Raw genomic sequence first — 24,226 nt, 5'->3', positions numbered from 1 at the left:
ACGGAGTAAGGAGGACAGTATTGAATCATTGAAGCCTTGGGCGCCAAGCAGCAGTAGCGACAGCCTTGTCACTGTCAGCCTTGCCAGCCTTGTGAGCCTCGTAAGCCTCAAGACAAATGCTAGAGTGACGACAGTCACGTGTCTGGATGCCACCAGCCCAGCCCACCATTAGCGTTGCCGGCACTGAACTCGTCCTCGCAGCCATCTCACTGTCGCTCAATCAGCCATATTGAAGCTGCCTGTGACCTCCAGTCCACCACAATTTGCGGCCGGTTGAAAGCCTGCACACTCCCTTTGTACCGCCTTTTTGTTGCCATGACCAGTATTCGCAGTCTCTGATTTCCAACGTTCACTTCGGCCACAGCCATTGTCTGTCACCTGCGTCTCTAGTTCAGAGTCCCTCACACCAATCTGCAACATGGCGTCCCAGACGCCAGCCGTTGTCATGGACAAGTGAGTCAAACGACCGCTCTTCCAGACCCTGTGCTAACAAACCCTCAGCGGAACTGGTTTCTCAAAACTTGGTGCGCCCATTCTCCCTTGTCAATAATCACACTCGTCTGACTTGTGTGCTGTTAGGATTTGCCGGAAACGATGCTCCTTCATGGGTGTTCCCTACAGCCATTGCGATGAAAGGTCCAGGAGGTGGAGCCGCAGGGTCAGGTTCAGGGAGACCAGCTCCAGCCAACAAACCCTCGTACCTCACCGGTGGTGCTGGTCCAAGTTCGAATCTGGCAGCAAAACGTGGAACAGAAGACCTTGACTTCTTCATTGGGGATGAGGCACTCGCAGCATCTGGTGGCCCTGGTTACAGCATAAACTATCCCATCAGGCATGGACAGATAGAAAACTGGGATTATATGGAACGATTCTGGTCAAACTCCATATTCAAATATCTACGAGTCGAGCCGGAGGACCATTACTTCTTGCTCACGGAACCGGTGAGTAAAGTTGAAGTTCCGCAAAGGTTCATTTACTGACAACGGGGACAGCCCTTGAACCCTCCTGAGAATCGCGAAAACACCGCCGAAATCATGTTCGAGTCCTTCAACTGCGCCGGCCTCTACATCGCAGTACAAGCCGTCCTAGCGTTGGCTGCGTCCTGGACATCTTCCAAAGTGGTCGACAGATCCTTGACCGGTACTGTCATTGACTCTGGTGATGGTGTTACCCACGTTATCCCGGTAGCGGAGGGTTACGTGATAGGTTCATCGATAAAGAGTATACCAATTGCAGGTCGAGACATTACCTATTTCGTACAAAGCTTGTTACGTGACCGAGGAGAACCTGATAGCAGTTTGAAGACGGCCGAAAAGGTGAAGGAAGAGTACTGCTATGTCTGTCCGGATATCGTCAAAGAGTTTGCTCGATACGACAAGGAGCCCGATCGTTTCCTCAAGCACACAGTGACTTCTCCTAACGGCAGATCTGTCACCATCGACGTTGGATACGAACGCTTCCTTGCACCCGAAATCTTCTTCAATCCCGAGATCTATTCTTCCGACTTCCTCACCCCACTACCTACCGTTGTCGATGGGGTTATTCAGTCGTCTCCTATCGATGTTCGCAGAGGGTTATACAAGAACATTGTCTTGTCCGGTGGTTCGACTTTGTACAAGGACTTTGGCCGCAGGCTACAACGAGACATTAGACATTTGGTTGATGCACGTATTCGAGCATCAGAGGTACGAAGTGGAGGAGCCAAAAGTGGTGGCCTAGATGTACAAGTCGTCACCCACAAACGACAACGGCACGGACCGTGGTTCGGTGGAAGTCTGTTGGCATCGACTCCGGAATTCAGGAGCTACTGCCACACAAAAGCAGAGTATGATGAGATTGGACCTAGCATCGTGCGAAGATTCGCCCTGCTTGGTGGCCCCGGGAGTTCGTAGATATGATGTCTAGGTTGATATGTGGAGTACGAAAAAAGAAAGGACCTCCTTGGGCAGAAAATGAAGTTCGAGTCACTTAAAGTAGAGCGAAAGTATTCAATCCTATCAGGAAATGCTTTTCTGGCACCAATATTATTAAGCACGCCTTTTTTTTGAGCTTCTGTGTTTGGAAGAGGGACTTTTCGTCTCGGAGAATAGAAAGAAAGATGAGGCAGGCGTCGAGCCTATTATCTGTCCGCTCTCACTCACCGTGCCCCGGATGAATTTGCCTGCGGCACCCTGTTCAAAAAGCACAGCCCCTCCACGTGGCCGGTCTGGGGGAAAAAGTCGAACCCCCGGAGGCTCTCGATCTCGTACCTCCACTTCCCCGTGCCCAGGCCGGTGACGAGCATGCCGACGTCCCTGGCCTGGGTGTGGACGTTGCAGCTCACGTAGACGACGCGGCGGGGCCCGAAGTTGCACAGCTGCCGGAGAAAGTCGACGCTGGCGCCCTTGCGGGGGGGGTCGATCACGACCAGGCTCTGGTCGGGGGGGAAGGGGACGTCGGCGAAGAGCACGTCGGCGTCGGCGGCGATGAAGCCCGCGTTGGGGATGTGGTTGAGCTTGGCGTTCTCGCGGGCCGCCTCGACCCCCATGGCGTCGATGTCGATGCCCAACACGGAGCTGAAGAGGGGCGACAGGCACACGGCGAAGAGGCCGCTCCCGCAGTACGCGTCGAGGAGGTACTTGATGGGTTTGTCGGCCGCGATCGTGGGCGGGTCCGTCGCCGTGCCGCCCGCCTGCGTCGGGGCGTCCGTGCTCGGCGGCGACGACGACGGTGTGCAGTGCTCGCGGACGTAGTTCATAAACGTGGGCAGGATGGAATTGTTGTTCTGAAAGAAGCTGTTTGCCCGCGACACGAACGTGAAGTCGCCCACGTACTCGGTGGTGAAGTCGTGGGTGAGAGACGTGTACGTCTTGATGTCCTTGTGCGTTGGGTACGTGTACGTGATCTCGGGAGCGTCTGGGAGGCGGATGTGGTGGGATTCCTCGGTCGGTTCGGGCACAGGGATGACGGTGTAGTCACGGTCGCCTGTTCGGACTTTGCTGGCGGAAGGCGGGACGAGGGACGTCGCACGCTTAGGAGCGTCGGTCTTGGTTTTTGAGTCCGTCGTCGTCGTCGTCGCCGCCGACGGAGCGTCGCCGTTCGCGGAGGAGGACGAGGGAGACGAGGATCTTTTCATGACGCGCTTTGTGGATTCCCGGAGAAGAATGGTCACGCCGTTTTTGCGTGTCTTGTATGTCTCGTGGGCCTTTTTCCGCTCGACCGCCATGCCTTCATTGAGGATAGGTGTGCCTATGGGACACTGTTCGATGTCGAGAACCCTACGGTTCTTCGTGTGGAAGCCTATCGGAGGCGGATCGTCGGGCCAGAACTTTGGATTTCTCTTGGGAGGGCCATCGTAGTGAGGCGTAAGTTTCGTCCTGTATCCGTATTGCAGCGGTGATCCTATGGTCTCGCCGACGGGTGGGATCAGCGACGGGTCGAGGTTGGAGAAGTTTTGAAACGCCTTTTCCACGATCGTCTTCTTGTGCTTGAGTTGCTCCTCGTAGGGGATCATCTGGAGTTGACATCCTGAACACTGTGAAAAGTATTTGCAACCCGGTGTCACACCCTCGCGCTTTGGGGACGGTCGCACAAGCTTGACAAATGACACAAAAGTGTGCGTCGGATGTGGCTTCTGCCTGACGGTTTCCGCCAGTACTAAATCTCCCGGGACAGAAAACGGGACGACGTAGATGTGTTTCTGATCGGGAGAAAATGCCAACCCGTCGCCCGTCGATGAAAGCTCCACAATCTCGAGTTCGAGCTGTGTCCCAGGCTCCGGGGGAGTAAATGAGGAGGAGGATTTTGAGTCGTCATTCGTTTCGACCTCCACACGCTCCGATGCAGCTTTGCGCAATAGCTTCTGCGTTTCAAAGGTGAGAACTTCCTCCGGGGTGCCTTCAATCTGTGCTCGACTGAACTTCTTCCGCTTGGAAGGGTGAGCTTTCATCATCTTGAGTTTTCCTTCTATCGACGTTGCTATACTCTCCGCATCGTATTCGCCCGGCGACGAAATATCCGGGTTTCCGCCGCGATGATTCGATGACCTCCTCTGCGACGGCACGGGTTGAGCCTCGCGAAGATATTCTTTGTAGGTCTGGACAAAAGGATTCCAATGAATAGACCTTCTACTCGTAGACCGACCAGCAGTCAATGGAAAGAAATGAAGACCTTTTCTAGATACTTGTCGCCCTATCAACATAGAGCCAATTGTTTATTGCTTCGACTCCATAGATGAATAGGACTAGGACCGTGTTTAACAAAACCAATTCTCTAGGACTTGAGGGCTCGGGGGAAAAAATCTCAGTCACGTGCAAGACACTAAGGAGTGTCTAGCTGTATGTGGAATGGTCGCTCTTCAGCCCTGAATCTCCTCGCGAATCAAAACACGCGTTTTGCACATCACTTTCTCTACCAGTTTATCACCTCGGAAACACCTCGAGGAGACCTCAACATTCAATCAGTATGGGTATCGCGGTCCGATCGCTATCCATGTGGGAGCAAGCTTCTAGCTGAACTGGCTGAAGGACTTATACTCCTACTCATTTCTACCCTGAGGTTGAGTATCCCAGGACTACTCCGCAGCCTTGAGGATCTTTCTTTTCCGCGACCATGCCTTGTTTCCTGAACCGTAAGATCGTCGACATCGACGTGTGGGTTGACGGCCGAAAATCGATGTGATGCAAGCTCAACAGGTTCTTCGAGACTGTTGACGGGCGACCTCGATCGGTTTCGTCTGTTGAAATCAACCACGTTCAGTCCCGGACCACCCATCATCTCTTGCGGCTCAAGATCTCGTTCCCTCGAGACGGAACTGAATGTGTAAGACGGGCCATATGCCGCCGGCACCATGAACTTGTCCGGTGTGCCTTGGCGGTGGTAAGTAAGGCGTGATGTTATCGAGTCTGATTTTATGAACCATCATCGTCAGTTTCTTTGTTTTTCCCTGTTTTTGACGTACCAAGAAACAAAAATGGGGGGGGGGGGGTTATGATGGGAAAGGGAAATGAATATATCACCTGTTCGCGATCGACTTCTGTCATTCTGCCCTTGATACCGCACAATCTCATGGAACCCTGCCTTCTTATACCTTGGTCGTGGTTGGCGATAACCCTCACTTCGTCGCTGTCGTCTCCTCAGATAACAAAATATGCAGAGTCCGATCAAAACCGTACAGAGGATCCCAGCAGCAGCAGAAACACCCGCTATCTCCATGTTCCGAGATGTGAGTAGCTTTGGATCCGTCCTTGATGTTGGCACGGTTGTTGGGGGGATACCCGTCGATGTCGTACCCTGCGTCGGGGTTTGGGAAGCCTCACGGCCAGCCATGTTATTTTTCTTTTCGAAGAGATCGCTGCTATTGTCGTTTGTACTTCTCGACGATCTTCTGGCATAACCGTATGTGGGTTGTCCCGTGCTCCAAGATATCATACCATGGCTCTATATCAATGGTCGTCGTATCCTTGAGGCGAAACAAGCAATCATGACTCCTCAAATATCTTCAAATCCCATATCGCCACAGTGCGGAATTCGAGGCTTGTGGTTCCTTTCTTCGGAATGTACTGTATGGACTGAGCATGACCAATCCGACAAGTACCCGGGAGTGGTAAAGGTGAGTGGTATTCGGCTATCGAAAGCAACAAGATAACTCGCCTAAAGAGATGAGTGCCTTTAAGTAATAGGTCCCCTCTCCCACGCCGCGACGTCTGGTCTATCGTCTCTCCCCTAAATATAAAAATCACAAACGCACACCACCATGACCCATGCCTTCTCTCATTGAATCTGACCCAGCGATTGACCGAGGTAGTAGATGGTACGAGTAGTACAAAAAAGACACCGCCACCCGATTCACACAAAAACTACATAAACCGTGCATGGCCATTCACCTGCACTCCGTAGTCAAGGGGGTCTATCCGGGGCTCGCTCAGACTCGCCTGTTTACTTGGTAATAATCGGAGGTGCCGTTGCAAAGATACTACTCCGTCGTATGAATGAAAACTCGCTTATCTCGAGTACTTTTCTTACATGAACTTTGCTTACGTACAGGATCCAGGGGTATGTACTGCAGTCTACACGAAAGCGGTATGGGAATCGTTACACAATTGCCACAAAAGCATACGCCGAACGACCAAACACCAACAACTTTACATGAAACCCTTGCGATCGCATACCGCTTCGTTTAATTGTCCAAAGTACCCTGCAATTTCTTCTACCTTTATCTTGCTTTCCACCAAAGCAGGCGCCCGTAATAATTTAGGCGAAAGCTTCTCCGTCTGAGGCTGAGGCTGAGGCAACTCTTTCTCCTTCGTTGCTGGCTCGAGAAACAGACCGCCCCAAGCTTATCAATCCCCCTCCTCTGTCGCACATCTAGTTGACACTTTACCATATTGCAGTCGTAAATTACGAAATACACAGGAATGCACCAGTGTCTGAACTCTCGTTCATCTGAACCATCTAGGTAAACCGGCGGAGTCAATCATCATACATGGTATTGTAGGCTTGAGCAAATCTATCTTTTACTCGTAGTAAGCGTGTTGCCATTAGCTGGCGACGCACAAGAATGATCGGTGAGGATCAGGTCCAAACTCCTTCTACTAAACACAGCCACTGGCAATGATGCTGACGCAATGCCTTGGAATTATCCACTTTGCATTCATTCACCGCTTTCAGGCGATGAAGAGATATTCTTAAACACTGTCGAGGATTCCTTGAGCAGTCGATTATGCAAGACCAGCCACCAGGCTATTTTTGAAGTCTGAGTCGATTGAAGCCTTCTGAGACAGACGAGACATGCATGTCGACACTTGAGTCTCGACGACTATCTGCCGCCCTTCATCTTTTGTCTCCTAGCAACACGTTCTGTAAGTCGCTGCAGTGCCGTCCTAACTTCACCTTTAGGGAAACTATCAACGTCGTAGTACCCAGGCGCAATGTCGAGCAGCCACTCGCCCCGAACGCTAGTGACAGTCCGAATATAGTTCTTGCTTGTAAGCACAAACTCATTGTACACAACCCACTCACTTTCCTGGCCAAGGACAGTGCTGGGGTGAAGTAAAACGGTCTGGTTATCCTTGACTGTGGTGTAAGTTTTGCCATTGGCCTCTTTTTTGGCGACTTGCATGAAGAACCCTGACACAAGCGCCTTCCGGATGTTTTCATAGTACTTCTTGTCTTCGAATGGGGTTGACATGAGTTCCAGCTCCTCTCGTTCCATGATACGCTTAAGTTGCATGCGCACGTTGTCAGCCGATTGAAGGGCTCGAAGACTGAGGAAATGGTCGTGGCACCATTGTCTCGTGTTGGCCTGTGCTTCGGGGCCCTTAAAGGCATGATACACATTCAAAAGTGTCAGGTGGTCGCCGTCAGGGTGCGCAAACAAATTCTTCATCTCATCTGCACGTTTGCGTGCAGAAGCTGGTCTTACAAAGATTTGAGGCACGGAAAGCAAAGCTACCAGACTCAAAATCTCGTTCGAGCAGTAGAACTCGGGCGAGGAGATCAGCATCACCGCTAACGCCGGATCTAGGGGAAACTCAGACGCCAGCTTGCCCATTGTTGTCAGATTTCCATCGTCATCCAAGCATGCAAGATAGTTCAATTCTTCCAAAGCCCGCATGAGAGTCTCCGGAGCGGGAGGGTCCATAAGGTCGAAATGAACAAGATCGTCGATGCCGAGCTTCTTCAATTCCAGAACTGTTGATGACAAATTCGATCTCAACACTTCTGGGTATGTCTGCTCGATAAGTTCCTTCTTGAACGCCCCCTCGGTGTAGAGTCTGAAGCATTTACCAGGCCGAGTACGACCCGCACGACCGGCTCTTTGTTGTGCCGATGCTTTCGAGATTGGGGAAACCAAGAGTGATTCAACACGGATACGTGGGTTATAGACCTTTTGCTTCGAGAAACCGGGGTCAACCACATACACAATACCGTCAATGGTGAGAGACGTCTCTGCAATGTTGGTAGCAACAATGCACTTCCGGCCTGCCCTTCCACCTGGTTTGCGAGGAGGCGGTGCTGGTTCAAAGATTCTCTGTTGCTGAGCTGGAGGCAGAGTACCGTATAGTGGGTAGACCTTCATGGGGCCGGCATCGGCTTCACGAATCATCTCGTCTGTCTCGAGAGATATTTTGCGGCACGCATCTTCAATTTCTTCTTCACCAGTCAGAAATAGCAAGATATCTCCTTCAGGTTCCGTCGCATGTATTTGTAGAACGGTTCTGATTGCTGCTTCCACATAATCTCTCTCCGGCTCGGGGGTGTAGAAGATCTCGACGGGGTGGGTTCGACCAGGAACAGCGAGCAATGGCGCATCGTTAAAATACCGTTGGAATTTCTGTGCGTCAAGTGTTGCAGACATGATGATCAACTTGAGATCTGGTCTGCGCAGGACCACTTCTTTCAACAAACCCATCAGAACATCAGTTGCCAGCGTCCGCTCGTGGGCCTCGTCTAGAATGATGGTACTGTATCTCTGTAGGTCGTGGTCGTTCATGGCCTCTCTTAAGAGCATACCATCGGTCATGTACTTGAGCATCGTCTTTTGGCTAGTCATATCTTCGAATCTTATGCTGTAACCAACTTCCTCGCCAAGTTTGACGTCCATCTCGTTCGCAACACGTTCAGCAACAGACATGGCGGCGACTCGTCGTGGCTGCGTACAAGCAACGAGCTTCCGCTCTTGTTGGGGCAGGTCATCGTAGATGACGAATTGTGGTATTTGTGTGGTCTTTCCAGAACCTGTCTCACCCACGAAGACGAGAATCTGAGACTGCTGATAGAGTTGGAGGAATTCATCTCGTTGTGCGTGCACAGGAAGGTCGCGTCTGGTTCGAAGGATAGAAAAGTATCTCTCGGAGAATGGCTTTCCAGTGAAAGGGTTCGTCTTGCTATCTTCAGCGGCCCGCGCGAGCGCCGCGGTAGTTTTATGTCTTTGCATTTTTGCTAATGGACCGTCTTTCGGAGGGGTCGAGTAACCCTTACTATAGCCATTTGACTCGTTGTCGTGCCAGTGTGCGAGATAGGGGTTATTCTCTGGGTTCAAATCGCCTGATGTCTTCTGTCGTTTTGCAGGCGCACCGTCAGGATTCGCTGAGTGTTTGCTAGCCATTGCCACCAAAAGGGTAGGGAAGGCGCAAGGAGTAGCCAACGAAGGCAGGTGCGAGAATAGCGATAGCGACTAACAAATGCTATACCACAGGCACGACTTCAGCGGCAGTTTTGTTGTAGTCAAGGTCGTCTCTCAAAAGGCGAGGCAGAAAAATATCAAGATCAAATTGAGTCAGACTGTTTCATTGTTTCGGCATCAATGACTCGCACGAATGGAAATTCTCTACGGCGAAGGAAGTTTTCTACGGTGGATCAATAGCGTCATGGTGAATCGTCCCATTCATTTTCCTATTCATAACCTCAGGCCTTCGTCTTCAAAGCGACGTTGTTGCCAGGACTTTTCTCATCCAAAAGATAACAAATCTGAGACCCAGCGCGCCCATGAAGTCCCCAAACCGAATTTCCCAGAGGTAACAATCGCTTTTCTTCCGAACTAAGCAAAAGGACTTGGGCCTAGTCTTTCCTTGCCAATCGTTTTTCCCTCCATCACGCGCAGACGTGGAATACCTGATGGTGAAGAAGGCGAGCCGAGAATGTCATCTCTTGGGGGCTTCGTTGTTGCCGCTCTCTGCTTATCGAGATCTTGGGTGCCGTTGACCATCCCGCTGAAAGGACACCCGATTTGCTCATTACTCAGCCGGACCTGTTCCATTGTCCGGCCTAAGCTGGTCGTGCTCTTTTCTGATGAGACGGATGATGCCGTGCCATCTATTGAACTGTCATCCTCGTCCACCTTCCCTAGCACTCTCTTGCCGTTCACGTATCCTTCTGGTTGACGTGCTTCGGCCTGAGTCTCTTCGTCCCATTCGGCATCGATGAACTCTTTGCCGTCGTCAACGTGCCATTTGGCCATGAGATCGTTCTGAATCCAAATGACTTTACCGATCGCCTTGACAATCGCAATCTTTTGTGTGAGATCCAGTCGGGGATGCGAAAGGATCGCTTCAGTCATCGCATCTTGAATGTAACCAAGACAAGCCCCGAGAAAGACATAGTCGACGTGCAGTGGGTTCTTTCTCCCTTTGCCGACATGCATCAAGCTATGAATGGTGAGTTCCTACTCTTTTCTGCCCAAAGAAGCCGGCACTTACCCCACTTTGTCCAGGTACTGCCAGTATTCCATTTTGCTCGGATCTGAATTGAGTTTGGTGAGATACCACCGTAGGAACATTTTCCTGTGTCTGATCTGAGCGTCTTCCTCTCCGATCCACCGTTCGGGATCTTCTTCACTTCGACTATCACGCGTGCTGAACACTCGGGCTGTTATGTCGTGTTGCAAGAGCTTCTTGTAGACCATGTTGACAATAGCCGGAATTATAGCTTTGATATACTTCTGTCCTTCACTCAGTGCGACAACGTCATCTGCAAATCACATGGTAAGAGTCTTCCCTATCAGATCAATGCATCATAATGAAGGCCGACTTACCAGAGCCAAACTCAAGGAATTGCTGCAAGTAAAAGACCCTAGCGGGTAACGAGGTGAAGAGTTCTCTTCGGTCTACATGTTCCATGTTCTTCGGTAGTGCTGCCATCTTGTGGGAATCATGCAAATAAGTCGGTGACTAGGAGAGCAAATGGAGAATAAGAAAAGCAACACGATCTTTTGTGGTGTTGTCGCTGGGCAAGCACCAGAGTCCGAACTCAAATTCGATGAATAGCCACCGGCCAGTCGCCTTGATAAAAGAGCACGTATATATATGTCAGTGTTTCATGTATCAAACTCCTAGAACTGAGCCGTCCCGCGTGCCGGATCCTCACATGGTAGATCCCTGTTCATCTCGAGCGCGAACATGACCCACAAACCACGTGTGGATGCGTGGCGTGACAGTATTTCAACGTCGTTTGATGTCCAAAACGGAGGAATCGGCAGCAGGTAACGCCACCTCAAAGACGAGGAAGAAGATCAGATTGTGCGAAACATTGGGGTCCAAAGAAGAGAACCCGGAATTGGCGTTCTTGCCATGGCTCTACCATTGCAGTTATACATTAACATTTGCTTAGGTAACCTACCATATGTCCTCCCATAGCCTTTGTTGTTCCTGAGAAGCTTGATGAAGAAGCCAGAACCTGAGCCTCTAGAGGTCTGCTCATGATCGAACCAGCGGAGGTGACGTTTTTCAGATGAATTCGAGATGTTTCAGAATCGATTTGCTTTTCTCGCTTATTAGGCACAAACCGTTACTTGGTGGAGATTATGCACTTCCGGATGTCTGATGCCGCGATAAATGTATGGATATATCCCAGTTCCAGAACTCATGGAACAAGATGGTGGATTTTACAGACAGCTGTATTTTTCGAAAACCTGAAATTATCATTGTAACGGTGTGGCAGAAGTCAGGTCATCCACGAGGTCAAACAGTACCGACCCGGCCCGTTTTCTCCATCCATGGACGCCACGGGACGCATCCTAAGTGCTCGAACCATGATCTTCTCGCCTATCATGGATTTTACATTCCTCTTTCGACAAGGCTGATGGTCGATGACGGAGACCGCCGTTGGTTGTCGTTGGATTGCAAATGGAAGTCTCGCACGCGTGAAGAAGAATCTCTCTCTCCTGCGGCAGGTCGGAAAGAATCGGGAGCATCTGTGATGTGCCCCATCAATTGCACACATCAGGGATTCTTGGATTCCCGGCAGGATGGGGGGAATACAAGCCGCTCCAGATTCACGAGTCGAATACAGATTGCTGTTTGATGGGACATACGAACAAATTGATATTCGAGGAATTGGAAGTACATACTGTAGATGCTCATTCGCCGCTTTTAGTGCAACCCTTACGTACAATTGAATCCTCCGTGAATTGGCCGAGCAAAAAAAGAGGCTCGGCAAAGCTGCCCCTTTCCATCTACCCTCCGCCCAACACCCCTCGATCGTCATTCGCGAGCCCCGCTGTCAACAGAGCATGGAGAAGTATTGCTTCTGAACGACTTTCAGCTTCCAATTTCTTGAATACTCTACTGTTACTTTTCACTCCATTGTATTCATTATCCCTCCCCTTCAGGCCTTGTCTTGAACCAAACCAGCCCGTCAAATTACTTAAAGCTCTAGAAAGTTCCCCCCCTCAATACCGCAAAAATGGCCCGAAAGTTCTTCGTTGGAGGAAATTTCAAAATGTATGCTTGTGATGCCTAGCAGAAGGACTTCAACCATAATGAGGCAGTCTTCTGACAGTATCACATCTAATAGGAATGGTACGATCAAGACCATCAAAGACATTGCTCACAATCTGTCGACATCGAAGCTCGGTATGTGCACTTTTTCTTTGTACTACACCTCCGGTCTATTTTCGTCTCGTGGAACACCTCCTACCAGACGGTGGATGGATCGTAGTTTGCTTGCGTCCGGCAACCAATACTGACTTTTGGGGGATTGCCAAACATAACAGATTCCAACACCGAAGTCGTGATTGCACCACCTTCTCTATACCTCCTCCTTGCGCGCGAGCATCTGTCCCCCAACATCGAAGTTGCAGCTCAGAATGTGTTCGACAAGCCCAACGGCGCCTTCACAGGAGAGATCTCGGTGACGCAGCTGAAGGATAGCAATATCACATGGACCCTGTTGGGTCACTCGGAGCGCCGGACCATTCTCCGTGAAGAGGACGAGTTTGTGGCGTGCAAGTCCAAGGCTGCACTCGACGGCGGCATCGGAGTCATCTTGTGCTGCGGTGAGAGTCTGGAAGAGAGGGAGAAGGGCATCACCGTCGACGTTGTCACCAGACAATTAAACGCCGTCAACAAGTCTATCGGCAAGGACGGCTGGAAGAACGTCGTCATCGCCTACGAACCCATCTGGGCCATCGGAACCGGCAAGGTTGCCACCACCGAGCAAGCTCAGGAGGTCCATGCCGCGATTCGAAAGTGGTTGGCTGATGCTGTCTCTGCCGAAGTTGCCGAGAGCACCAGAATCATCTATGGTGGCAGTGTGAATGCAGGAAACTGCAGAGAATTGGCCAAGCAGGCTGACGTTGACGGCTTCCTTGTTGGCGGTGCCAGTCTTAAGCCTGAGTGTAAGTAACTGTTACAGAAAACCTACTGATGGAATACTGACGGGGTTGCACAGTCGTCGAGATCATCAACGCCAAGGCCTAGATTTGAGGGCGCCCTAGTGCTCTACATTCATAACGTAGCAAGGCGGTTTGGAAAAGAAGCGTGCTGTTGGTGACCTGATCAACGATCTGCGTCAAAAGGGAGTGTTTCACCACAAGGCTTTCCCTAGTTTAGGATCGCTGGAAGAATAAGTCCTTTTCAACGCATTACTGTCTCCAGTGTAGCTAAGAAACGACTAAACAAAATACTTTCATGCCAGCCACATCATTATAAAAGCTTCGTGTCTTCATCTGCGACCTGGCTTCAGGTTGCACAATAAGTCCCTCAACTCCAATCCCGATCCCCAACAACCATCCTAGCAAGTAGGTAATGTTACATTCCGCAGCACCAATATCTCTCCGTGGTTCTTTTAGTCTTGAGTTTGGATTTTGTTGTCTCCCTTCACGACATCTGAATAGCTAGGCGGTGCTTCTGGATTATCGCCACCCGCACCGACGCTCGGTCCCTCAGCTTGGGTCGGATGAGGCGCTGGCCTGTTGTTGCTGCTTCCCTCCCCCCCACTCGCCGCATTACCGGGTTGCGCAGGTCGACTCTGGGGCTTCGGCGGTAGGGGAGCAGGGCGGTCATGGCCACGTTGTTGGGTGCCGTAGTCTCGCCTCGACGGTTCGTGCCGGATGTAATAGTACGTGACTCTTCCCCCTTCGGCGTCCGGGACGGCTTCGTAGTCGTAGTCACGTTCAGGGTTGCGAGCGATAATGTACCAAGCGTGGATCAGGCCAGGGACGTAACCCAGAATGCAGAGGAGGATGTTGATCAAGGAATCACAAGAGCAGATTCCAGACTTGATCCAGACTAACGTTTTGGGATTGTTATCAGCATATGCCTCAGGATGATGGTCATCGGCGACAGCCAACAACGATGACGGTGGGATGACAAACCTGCAATGGGTGGGAATAGGACAGCAAGCAGCCCCAGAAAGAGGTCGCCGCAAGACATGATGAAAATTGTGGTCCGTCGCTCGATGATCTCGGGCATTCGAGGTACGGTACGATGGGACGTAGCGTTCGGAAAAGAGAGAAGAGTGTGTATATCTCTTTTTTGTTTTTGTTTTTGCAAAACACAGTCGTAGTATAATTTGATTGCGATTACAGACGAGTGCGCGCAAAAGCAGAGAAAGAAGAAGAAATGACAGGAGCCTGCAATGATGAAGAGGAGAAGGAGGAGGAGGCGCAGTTCTGCAAGGCTGCGGTGATTATCATCACCACCAAAAATGACGTTCCACAAATCGACGGGACTGACCGAAAAACCGTACAATTGTACGAGTGCATATTGTGCTACTACGGTACTCCGTAGAAATACCTGGGTAGACAAAAGCAGCGAGCACTACTACGTACGTCGTACTTCGTACTCGTACTTTGTTCGGGATAACGGGCACATCATGTGTCATGTGACCTGGCGCGGGCTCTCTCTTCCCTTGCCTCGGTTCGGCTCTAGATTGGAATTGCGAAGCCTGTCGTTGGAGTTCCATACAGTACAACAACTGTTACCCGTTGGCCCAGGTTCCCTCGGGACCCAGTGGGTGGTGAGGTGAGCCGTCCCCAGATTTTCCCAGATTATCCCAGATGACCTTACTTTGCGCTTTGGATTTGTTTTGTCACAGAGTACAAGTTCAAGAGAGAGACTTTTGTAACGTTGCTTTGACATTCCCTAGGTGTATACATACCAGCGCAGACTCCTCGTCTGAACATATACCAGAGCCGTCTTCTATTTACAGGGGTACACCTTGCAGCGCTCTTTCGACCTCGGTAGACTCGAATTTGGGTATTCTTACAGGACAAACAAGCACATCGCGACCACCATGTCGACCAGCGAAACCACCCACCCCGACCCCAGCGTCGTCCCTCAAACTTCACCGTCAGAAGCCGAAAAGGGTAATCAGGTCAGTCCGGTCAAGCCTTCAGAAACACCAGCGCGGGCCAAACTCCCTGCCGATGTCAAAACCACCATTTCCAAAGTCGACGAGATCATTCTGCGTATTAGCAAGTAAGCAACGACCGATTCCTGTACCCCATTTCTCACGGTGCACACGTCCGACTAACCCGAGATTCTAGACTGATCAAGACGACCGCTGGTCTCGGCGCCGCCCTCAGCACGCTCAACTACTCAATCTACGTCGCGGCCTACCTCCACTCGAAATCCCCCACGCGCGCCGCCATCATCTCCTACATCTCGCGCATCGTCGGACGCACGTCGAAACTGCCCCCCGTCGGCGGTTCGACGGCGGTGGCGGGGACGTCCTTCCTCACCCCACTGGGCAGCCTCGTCTCCGACACTCGAACCACGCTGCGGCTCACGGGCTTGATCCCTCTGTACATATGGCTCAAGTCGCTGTCCTCGGCCAAGACGAGCGGCCAGATGGACCCTTCCCTCCGAACCGTCGGCATCATCCAGTGCACGGGTTACATTGTGTTCCAACTCCTCGAAAACATCTCCCACCTCGCCGGCAAGGGGGTCGTGCCGATGAGCGTGATCGAGAAGCGAGGGGGCATCAGCAAGTGGGTCGCTTGGTCGTGCCGGGCCTGGCTCGTCGGGGTGGCGTGCGACTACCTGCGCCTGTTGCGTGAGAGCCAGCTCGAGGCGGCCAACAAGCAGGCGCTCACCACGCAACAGAAGGAAGCCTGGGACCGCAAGTGGTGGAACGAGTTCATGGTCGCCACGTACTGGATGCCAGTGGCCGTGCACTACAGTCTGTACCCCACCGGAATCAAGGGGTTCAATTCAGGTATCGTCGGTCTGTGTGGACTCATGGCGGGTTTGAATAATTTCAGAAACCAATGGGCTGCGACTGCTTGAGAGAGAGACGGAAACAATACGCTCATGGGTTGTATATACAAAGGTTTGAACCATATATTTTCCCTCTCTGCACCAAAGGATGGTTTGCTGCGAAGTGAGGGTTTTGGCAATTTGAAAATAACGTCCCTATGTACATGCTGAAAGTATTTTCCTAGAATAGAGGTACGTTGTCAGACATCGAAATGTATATAGTTGTACAGGAGAATTTTTGTCGTCGTAACAGTTCGATATGCGTATGGAAAAAAGCAAAGTTCCGAATGCACTTGGATATTATATCAAGCCTGAAGTGTTGAACTTCTTCGAAGTCTTAGGAAGTCCCTGAATGACTATGTCCCTTGAATGAGACCATGCTCTGTCGTGTTGCATGAAAAGGGGAGATACCGTCGTCCCACGGACAGGTGGTCTTGTAATCCTTCGAATCCTATGAATGCTTCAGGTGGTTGATATATTGGCCGGTTTGCTCTGGTGGATCTTTTCTCCTTGACCACCTTTTGTTGCGCGGTGGACATACTTGAACTTTGTTCGACTGTGAGGAAACCCGACCGACCATATATGGACCTTCTCAAGACACCGAAAAGAGGAAATTGCAAGTTGTGATGCTAGTGGTCTGTGGTAGTTGTAATCGATAGGGGCCGAGCAAGAGTCAACAAAGGATAACCCAAGCCGTTTGCTTCGTCAACGCTTATACCTTGCGAGGTTTATAATCTTGAGTCCCAAGAACCTGGTCGCCGTACTCGTGAGACCGAGTCTCTTCTCTTTTGACAATGTCTCGTCTCATTGTGGTGTGTTCATGTATTAAAGGGGTTTCGGACGGCTCCTCGTCAGCCAGTGTCAAGCGCGATATAATGCATCTCCAGGCTTTTCGACATTTTATCTGACCAGAAGAACTGACCGAGGATGATTTCAAGCTCGGTCCACGAAAAGCCACGCAAGATGGTCGACTTGAGTTTTGCCAGACACGATATGCCATGGTCTGTCAACTTGTTACCGCTGACCGTGGTCCAGGACCACACGAGCATGGCGGCCACCCAGATCAAACAAACCACTTCGGCCGTGTTTTCAGGTTCGAAGGTCGCGATGTCGCGTTGAAGTCTGTTGCGACAGGTATCGTACAAAACAGTATTACTTCGTGTGGGAGTAAAGCTGGTACTGCAGTATATTATGATGGCGAACACAACAAGTTTCTCGATACTGGCTCCTCCGTTCACGTCAGGCTCGCTGAGACAAGGACAAGCCTCGTGGAAATCCGAGTAGCGTCGCTTTTGTGTCTTGAAAAGGTCTGGTGACGACGATGATGCTCGTGACGACGATGCCGTACTTATTCCTTTCATTCTTGTCCTCTGTGTACGTACCAGCACCTCCAACACTTGGACGGATAGTTTTCCAAGATGGGCAAGAGCTTGGAATCCAGATGGGATGGACATTGTCATTTTGAGGTTCGTCCCCGACAGAGGCAACTTGGGATATATCGACACGATTTTTTGGCGTTCGTCGGCAAAGATGGTGTTGCCTTCTGCAATAGACCAGAATCCTTCTCGTCTGTTGATTTTTTGAGTTAGCGAACCACAACCTACACAATGGTGGCGGTGAGTGCACCTACTGCAACAAAAGGCATTTGTCCATGCCATTGTGACCGAGTTTGTCAAGTCCTCCCCTTGCTTTGACCATTTGCTTTAGGGCTTGTTTATGTCTTTGATGGGTTGAAGAGTCACCGATAGCTTTCTAAACAAAGAGTTAGCTTTCGGATTCTTCTTTTTTTGACAGCCTTGAATCAAGAGGGAGATATGGGTTTCGCACGGCAATTGCGGCCATGAACGACACCGCCGTGACGCAAATGTCATCGACTGTACTGTCAGCCTTGGCCATCCTTTTTCTCAGTCTCGACAAGGCAATGCCCAGTGCAAGAAGCACTTCCTCCGACGGTTTTGCGTTGGAGTCACACGATAACTCTCTGACCCTCAGAGTCAGACACACGCCCGAGTAGGCGAAATCGGGATCCGACATCAACTCGAACCAATATTCATTGTATATATTGGTGATGTTGAAGAGCTCATAAAGAGCAGCGTGAGCAGGAACTGTGACTCCAGAGACTGCCCGCTACGTCAGTTTTCTATCCGCCCTAGCACAAACCTTGCACAACCTACAGTAGTCGACAGAAGCCGCAAGTAAGTGAGGGTGTTCTGTTGATATACAATTGAACGGATCAGTTCTCATTCCACGAAAGGAAGGTCCAGCATCCAGGAGCAAAGGCGACAAAGTAGTACGAGTTCTTCGGGACGTGGTATACTTTGAACAGCCAGGGGGCGGCCGATCAGAAGATTTCTCTTCGCTGTCCCCAGACGGTATTGGCTGAGATGATGACAATTTGAATGTCACGGAACCGATACTCGAAGCCGGCGAGGGTGCTGTTTGGAGAGAAACACTGTCCAATGTTGAAGCCGGCGATGGCGGTGAATGTACTGACGATGATGCCTCGGAGATCTCTGTTCGGCGACGTGCCTTGCGATGGTGGCCTACAATGGCAGCGTGAGATCTTATCTCAGCCTGTTGAACGGCTTCTTCCTTGCGAGACCGACCTGCGGCAGGCGAATTTTCGACAAAGAACAGCTTCACCATGATGATTGTCTTGAAGGGCTTCAACAGAAGCAATGCAAAAGAGAAGCCATTAAGTCTTTGACAGCTTTTGCGAATTCATGTTAATTCTATTGCTGGAGTATTCGCCGGTGGTTGCTGAATCGGGATTTGAGCAGCCTTCAGAATGTTCAGTATAATGACAGTGTTTGGCGCCGCATCGGCATCAGCAAAAATTCACGGGCGATAAGAGGGAAAAATTCCAAACGATTCTTGTTCTTTACCGACTTTGTCCCTAGCACCTTTCGCTTAGGGACTGTAGAGTGTGTTTTGGAGGGAGATGTGTGTGTCCGTGTGCTGTGTGTGTTGCAGTTGCTTTCGACTCTCACGTGGAGTTCGGGATACCACAAACGGTCTCGATAAGACTGGCCCTTGCTGGAGAGGAAACTGACAATGTCGATCAGTGAGCCTGGCCAGGGCAACCGGAAAGACCCTTGCGAGAGAGGATTGCGTCGAGGGTGCCAGAGTTACTCGTATGCCCCCGAGAGCTGAACATTTATCATGCATGGGCGACGGAAGTTCATCCGGGGCAAGACCAATACACTAATAACAATAAGCACCTTCAACAAGGGTTTTATCGAGCTAATCATCTAGCCCCCTTGGGTTCCAAGTCGAAAACGACGAGGAGGAGGGGCAGCATTACGGACTATTAGCTGGATCCTCGTCCTGCAAGCTACGATGATGAGTAATACGCCATGAGGTGGGCGTTTTCCCATTTCTGAAAGGAGATGCCATCCTCCATACAGTATTTGGCTGGCTCACCATCTTTTGTCAAATATCCTCTGATTGGTATACAACAAATTCCACATTTGTCGAAGCGCGCATCGTTGAGAATCCACTCAACAATACTGTCGCTATATTATGATGTTCATGTAAGAAACGCGAACTGGAACAATCAACTCTGGCAGAAACCGATAAGCGAGATGAATTCTCTTCAGGCTCATTCGATTGATACAACCACAGTACTCGCACTTGCAACGGTGCTAGAATCGACCCGACGCTTCCCCGTGAAGTCACGAACCCTGCATCTTTGCTCTGTCCTGAACTGTACAGTCGACTATGCACACTAGTCAAACAACAAGAGTACAAGACACGAGCACGAGCTAAGCCACAAGCTCTATCTGGTTTCATTGGCCATTTCCTAGGTAAGCTTGGAAGATCGCAGCTATGCCTTCTTGTAGGCATAAAACCCTGTCCCTCGACCCATTGCTGGTCTAAAATAGTTTATCGTACGACCACGAACTCAGCAAGAGACCATGGGCTAAAATAGGCCAAAGGATGGGCATTGAGAGGTCGTCACTCCATCACATCCCTTACATGCCACATATCTTTCAAGTCTGACTTGTTCATTTCCCAATCAATTCCTTCCCATCTGTTTTCCAATTCGGCCCTGTTCTTCTGCAACTCAACTTTCAAGCCGTTCCAATCTACTTTTTGCAGCTTCCCTGCTCTCTTGACCCATTCTCCATTGACCATGACAGAGTCCACGTCGCTTGCCGACGCATGTGTCACCAACGCAGCCGAATAGTCTACCGAAGAGACCATACCAGGCGAATCGGTTCGAATGAGCACGAGATCCGCCAACTTGCCCTCTTCGAGGCTGCCTATTTGAGACTCCATGTGTATGGCCTCTGCTCCGCCTAGAGTTGCCATGTACAATACCTCATCTGTTCTCGCGGGCACGACATCCGCGAGCTTTCCTCGTTCATGAAACCTGGCGTTTTCTCGAACTCGCTTTTCCTGCAGGCCAAGACGCATTGCCATGAAAAGGTCACCCGAACATATGGCTGGCGAGTCGACGCCAACACCAGCGCGGCACTCGGCTTGGTGGAAGTCAAGACCTGATGGGTGTCCATGAGACATTGCCATTTCGGATTCCGGCGTGGACACGACTCCGATGTTGTTCTCCTTTACCCATTTGATAGTACCGGCATCTGGATCACACGTGTGTGACAGCGTGACTTGGGGGAGTGGCATGTTGTTGTCACGCAAGTAGGTCAGTGCTGGCAAGTTGTAGCGCGGCACATCGTGCATGGTAGTCGGGAGGTTGTTTTCCTTTGCGAACGTGAGGATGTCGCGACTGATTTCCGCCGGAATATGGAACATGGTGTCGAAGCCCAGACCGAGAGTGACACGGCCATCGTTCAGTGGTCCACCGAGTGGTCGCTCTGTCGCCAATTGTTTGATCATGTCGATCTGTGCGGCGTGCTGCACCGTCATGTCCGGCAGAGTCATCGGATTGAGCGAGATGGGTATGGCGAATGGTGCGGCGCAGTAAATGCTCCGGATTCCAGACTCGAGAGTCGCTTTGATGCATTTCTGTGCTCTCTCCGGAGTTGTCACGGCATGAGAATGGTCCATGATGGTCGTCACGCCCGAGTTGACCGCCTCTATGCACCCGGACAATTGGGAGAGGTACATGTCGTCCGCGTCGAGGAAGGCCATACGTCCTTGTAAGAGGTGCGCACAGTATTCGAGAAGGGTGTGGTTGCTGACGGTCGAGCGAAGTTGAGATTGAAAGGCATGACGGTGACCGTCGATGAAGCCCGGCATGACGATATGGGAAGTGGCATCTATGACCTCGATTGACTTGTCGTTTTCGACACCAAGGTTCGGTCCAATCTTGGTGATGTTTTCGTTTTCAACAAGGATGTCGAGCTGGGGGAAAGACGATTTTTTCTGATTATCCCAGATCAAGACGTGGCCACCTTTGATGAGGTAGCTTGAGGAAGTCATGATGGATGAGGTGGTGGTAGCGAATTCACAACGACGAAAAAGTCAAAGATTTTTGCCGAGGTTGAGGTTGCACACTCACAGCATATGGTCGAGACTGTTGAGGTCTTCCTTCCTTCGTCTGGGCGGGGAGGATCTCCTATGTATTTATCAGGGTCATGGCACCACCCTCGGGACATACCCCGGTCACACCGCAAGATCTCCATGTTTTTCGCGTCCAGGACTAGCTTCGGTGTTGTCTTTATGATCTTCAAGACTCCATATGGAGGAATACGAACACGTCGGCGTCGTTGTATTAGGTATAAACTCCGTAAACTCGTATTCTGTGACTCCGTACCAAGTCACTCGCCCGGAGACCATTACCATTTTTGTCTCCACACTCGGTGAAAGAGAGATGTACGAGGACGACATGAGTCAAATGTCTCCGCCCAGGTAAAACTGTACCTCATGCGCGTATGACCTTACGGAGGACTACTCGTTGATCTTTTGACTACTATACGACGTATCAATATCTCGTAGTGGTATTGATGTACGGAGTTAGCGTTGTGGTATGGGTAAGTATTGTGGTAAATGTATTCGCGGAATGATCCGAATCGAGGTAGAAGGCAAGGCTCAAGATGTTCAGGGGGGTCCATTAGTAATTCTCCACAATTTCTCACAAAGCCCCCCCCCTTCTCGTTTCTTTTCATTTCTCTCTCATCAGTCTCACTCCCAAAAAGACATCGAATCTAAAGGTATTACTGAAGACTACGGAGAGTCGGCATGCGTAACAAGCGCAACTACCGTACAAAATCCCGATCTGAGCCCCAGAATCTATTTTGTATATTGATCCCCATTCTGCGGAGTAAAATGCCGGAGAATGAGCGAACACTCGAGTGGTGGAGATGAATTTCATAGAATCACGACACAAAAGAGATGGGAAGAGTTAGAAGGGAGAGGGGAGAGCCCGAACGAGGCAAGACGTTACCTCATTTTTATTTAATCTTTGCTATTCAATTCAAATCAAATCATTAATGGACTATATGATTACTTTTGTTCGTTCCTTGCCAAACAATGTCCCTTTGAACCCAGGCCTACTGTAAGACATCAACAAGGCTCTCTGTATCTCCCTGTGACAACATCTCTCTGCCCACCACAGTTTTGATGATTGTAAAAAGATCTCAACACTGAACCAACTTGACAATCCTCAATTGTACCGGACTACACTGAGCCGCCCAATTTTCCGTGTACAAGTTATAAAAATTCCCACTCAAACATTGCCAAAAGGTTGTATTTCCACCTAATGCCAGGGTTGATTGTCCTATTGCTGTCGTCGTCGTCGTCGTCGTCGTCGTCAACCCTGTACCCGTACCTGTATTTGTGTAGTCGAGGGAACAGACACTCCATCCTGCAGTATATAATGCACTAGATTGAGGTGGACCGTCGAATTGAAACTGGTAGTTTGAAGCGATATATCCTGCACGATTTTTGCCATCTTTCAAAACACCGTCATTCAGACTGAGTTGCAAAGTAGAGTTTGTCCGGCATGAGACCAGTGACGAATGGATTGTTCGTCCTGCTGGTGGTGTGGGCGTAGATGAAGACGAGGTCGATGTCGAAGATGTTTGTAAAGGTAAAGGTGAAGGCGGAATCAACATGTTTGGACTGGTAGGACGAACCGAAATGCCACATGCTTGTTCTAGTACTGTCGGTGGTTTGATTGGACCTTGCATTTGCTGTTCCTGTTGATCCCGAATTTGTCATGATTCTGGTGGCAGTGGTTGATGTCTTTTCATTACTCTCACAATCCGTCGTTGTTGCAGTAACCGTTGGAGCTTGAACTTGTCCATCACCAATCTCTGATACAGCGACCGGTACACTCATGACGACAGTATGCATACCACCTTGGACTTGACCGTCACCTATTTGTGATACAGCAGCCATGGTGAAGATTGCTGGTGGTGATGTTGTGGCACTATATTAGAGAGTTAGTCTTTTGGTCAGAGTACTTGTATATCAAACAGGTGAAAGGGGAGCATAGGTGAATGAAGACACTTGTACTGTGCTGCAGGTTGTAGGGGATCGGTATGTAGGAGAAATGAAAAAACATGCCTTGCTTCCCTTTTCTGATCATTCGTCCTCGATGTTGATGACGAGACCGATATGTTCATCACGGCTATGCCAAAAATCCCCAAAACATCCCCGGTACACCCTTCCCTCGGTGGTGCGACGGGAGATATCAATGCCGTAACCGCTTGTGGAGCCGGCAATGGTAATGCGATGGGGGATGAATAAACATGTACAGTCTGTGAGATGAAAGCGAGTGATAAGAACAGAATATTTGACTTGTTAATCCGCAACATGATATGAGTGATCCCGAAGACGATAATAATAAACAATAGCGGTGGTACGGAGTACTGAATGATGAAAACGCTGATATATCCCTTCTTGAGCTTGATATTGATGTGTGATATTCCTTGTCAAGGTACAAGATATGTATTTCTCTTATTTGTTTCTCTTCAAAAATAAATACCATCGAGATGCCATATCTAAGCAAAGGGGATTATGTATATACTCAACAACTCAAAACCCAACACATGTACTCTACTCTACATTTTGCATGATCCCAGCCAGCATCGTTTCGTCTGGCTCCCCAACCACACAGTGGCATGACGAGGGGTTGGAAGGCGAAGATGAAGAGGAGCAAAACAAGAGGCGAACGAGCCCGAGATGTGTCGGAGCGCAGGGAGCCTTTCATTCCCTAGACTTTTCGAGGAATGTGACCTTTTTGGGTGTCGAAGGCCTGTGCGTTCGTTGTTGATCGGTGGACGTTCTCCAAGGGGTGCTCGGTGGATGGCTGACGAGGCTGACCGGCCTCCTAGGAACTCGTATCA

The 24,226-nt window shown here is 50.3% G+C and overlaps 9 protein-coding genes across 10 annotated transcripts; 3 read left to right on the top strand and 6 right to left on the bottom strand.

The window, feature by feature from the left end:
- The first annotated feature begins 210 nt into the window (after window positions 1–210).
- Window positions 211–2,028, top strand: PV06_08734 (uncharacterized protein). The gene is made up of 4 exons (XM_016410105.1): window positions 211–453; window positions 502–524; window positions 580–941; window positions 993–2,028. The coding sequence occupies exons 1-4, from the start codon at window positions 419–421 to the stop codon at window positions 1,890–1,892; spliced, it is 1,320 nt and encodes a 439-aa protein (XP_016259127.1). The 5' UTR covers window positions 211–418; the 3' UTR covers window positions 1,893–2,028.
- Window positions 2,029–2,037: 9 nt separating this feature from the next.
- PV06_08733 (uncharacterized protein) lies at window positions 2,038–4,205 on the bottom strand. The gene has a single exon (XM_016410104.1). It carries the CDS (start codon window positions 4,178–4,180, stop codon window positions 2,138–2,140), a length of 2,043 nt encoding a protein of 680 aa, XP_016259126.1. The 5' UTR covers window positions 4,181–4,205; the 3' UTR covers window positions 2,038–2,137.
- Window positions 4,206–6,468: 2,263 nt separating this feature from the next.
- On the bottom strand, window positions 6,469–9,212 carry PV06_08732 (pre-mRNA-splicing factor ATP-dependent RNA helicase PRP43). The gene has a single exon (XM_016410103.1). The coding sequence runs from the start codon at window positions 9,086–9,088 to the stop codon at window positions 6,797–6,799; it is 2,292 nt and encodes a 763-aa protein (XP_016259125.1). The 5' UTR covers window positions 9,089–9,212; the 3' UTR covers window positions 6,469–6,796.
- Window positions 9,213–9,348: 136 nt separating this feature from the next.
- PV06_08731 (uncharacterized protein) lies at window positions 9,349–10,791 on the bottom strand. The gene is made up of 3 exons (XM_016410102.1): window positions 10,514–10,791; window positions 10,179–10,449; window positions 9,349–10,127 (listed from the first exon to the last, which is right to left on the bottom strand). The coding sequence occupies exons 1-3, from the start codon at window positions 10,617–10,619 to the stop codon at window positions 9,521–9,523; spliced, it is 984 nt and encodes a 327-aa protein (XP_016259124.1). The 5' UTR covers window positions 10,620–10,791; the 3' UTR covers window positions 9,349–9,520.
- A 1,220-nt stretch (window positions 10,792–12,011) lies between these two features.
- Window positions 12,012–13,398, top strand: PV06_08730 (triosephosphate isomerase). Its single transcript, XM_016410101.1, has 4 exons — window positions 12,012–12,200; window positions 12,274–12,332; window positions 12,473–13,096; window positions 13,150–13,398. The coding sequence occupies exons 1-4, from the start codon at window positions 12,163–12,165 to the stop codon at window positions 13,176–13,178; spliced, it is 750 nt and encodes a 249-aa protein (XP_016259123.1). The 5' UTR covers window positions 12,012–12,162; the 3' UTR covers window positions 13,179–13,398.
- Window positions 13,220–14,404, bottom strand: PV06_08729 (uncharacterized protein). Its single transcript, XM_016410100.1, has 2 exons — window positions 14,075–14,404; window positions 13,220–13,988 (listed from the first exon to the last, which is right to left on the bottom strand). The coding sequence occupies exons 1-2, from the start codon at window positions 14,169–14,171 to the stop codon at window positions 13,546–13,548; spliced, it is 540 nt and encodes a 179-aa protein (XP_016259122.1). The 5' UTR covers window positions 14,172–14,404; the 3' UTR covers window positions 13,220–13,545.
- Window positions 14,405–14,598: 194 nt separating this feature from the next.
- PV06_08728 lies at window positions 14,599–16,192 on the top strand. 2 transcript variants are annotated; one of them, XM_016410099.1, is made up of 3 exons: window positions 14,599–14,723; window positions 14,848–15,179; window positions 15,248–16,192. In XM_016410099.1, exons 2-3 carry the CDS (start codon window positions 14,995–14,997, stop codon window positions 15,987–15,989), a joined length of 927 nt encoding a protein of 308 aa, XP_016259121.1. In that variant the 5' UTR covers window positions 14,599–14,723; window positions 14,848–14,994; the 3' UTR covers window positions 15,990–16,192. The 2 variants fall into 2 exon arrangements, with proteins under 2 accessions (XP_016259121.1, XP_016259120.1); XM_016410098.1 differs by having other exon boundaries at window positions 14,599–15,179.
- A 618-nt stretch (window positions 16,193–16,810) lies between these two features.
- Window positions 16,811–21,356, bottom strand: PV06_08727 (uncharacterized protein; the record flags this gene model as incomplete). Its single annotated transcript, XM_016410097.1, has 5 exons — window positions 16,811–17,528; window positions 17,590–17,711; window positions 17,787–18,079; window positions 18,134–18,614; window positions 19,938–21,356. The coding sequence occupies 5 exons, from the start codon at window positions 21,354–21,356 to the stop codon at window positions 16,811–16,813; spliced, it is 3,033 nt and encodes a 1,010-aa protein (XP_016259119.1).
- A 1,485-nt stretch (window positions 21,357–22,841) lies between these two features.
- On the bottom strand, window positions 22,842–23,276 carry PV06_08726 (uncharacterized protein; the record flags this gene model as incomplete). Its single annotated transcript, XM_016410096.1, has 1 exon — window positions 22,842–23,276. One exon carries the CDS (start codon window positions 23,274–23,276, stop codon window positions 22,842–22,844), a length of 435 nt encoding a protein of 144 aa, XP_016259118.1.
- Window positions 23,277–24,226: the final 950 nt, after the last annotated feature.

Source organism: Exophiala oligosperma (genome assembly GCF_000835515.1).
Source record: "Exophiala oligosperma strain CBS 72588 unplaced genomic scaffold supercont1.9, whole genome shotgun sequence".
In the NCBI taxonomy this organism is placed as follows: Eukaryota; Fungi; Ascomycota; class Eurotiomycetes; order Chaetothyriales; family Herpotrichiellaceae; genus Exophiala; species Exophiala oligosperma.
The sequence above is the reverse complement of the archived record's forward strand: the minus strand, read 5'-3'. Positions and strand labels throughout refer to the sequence as shown.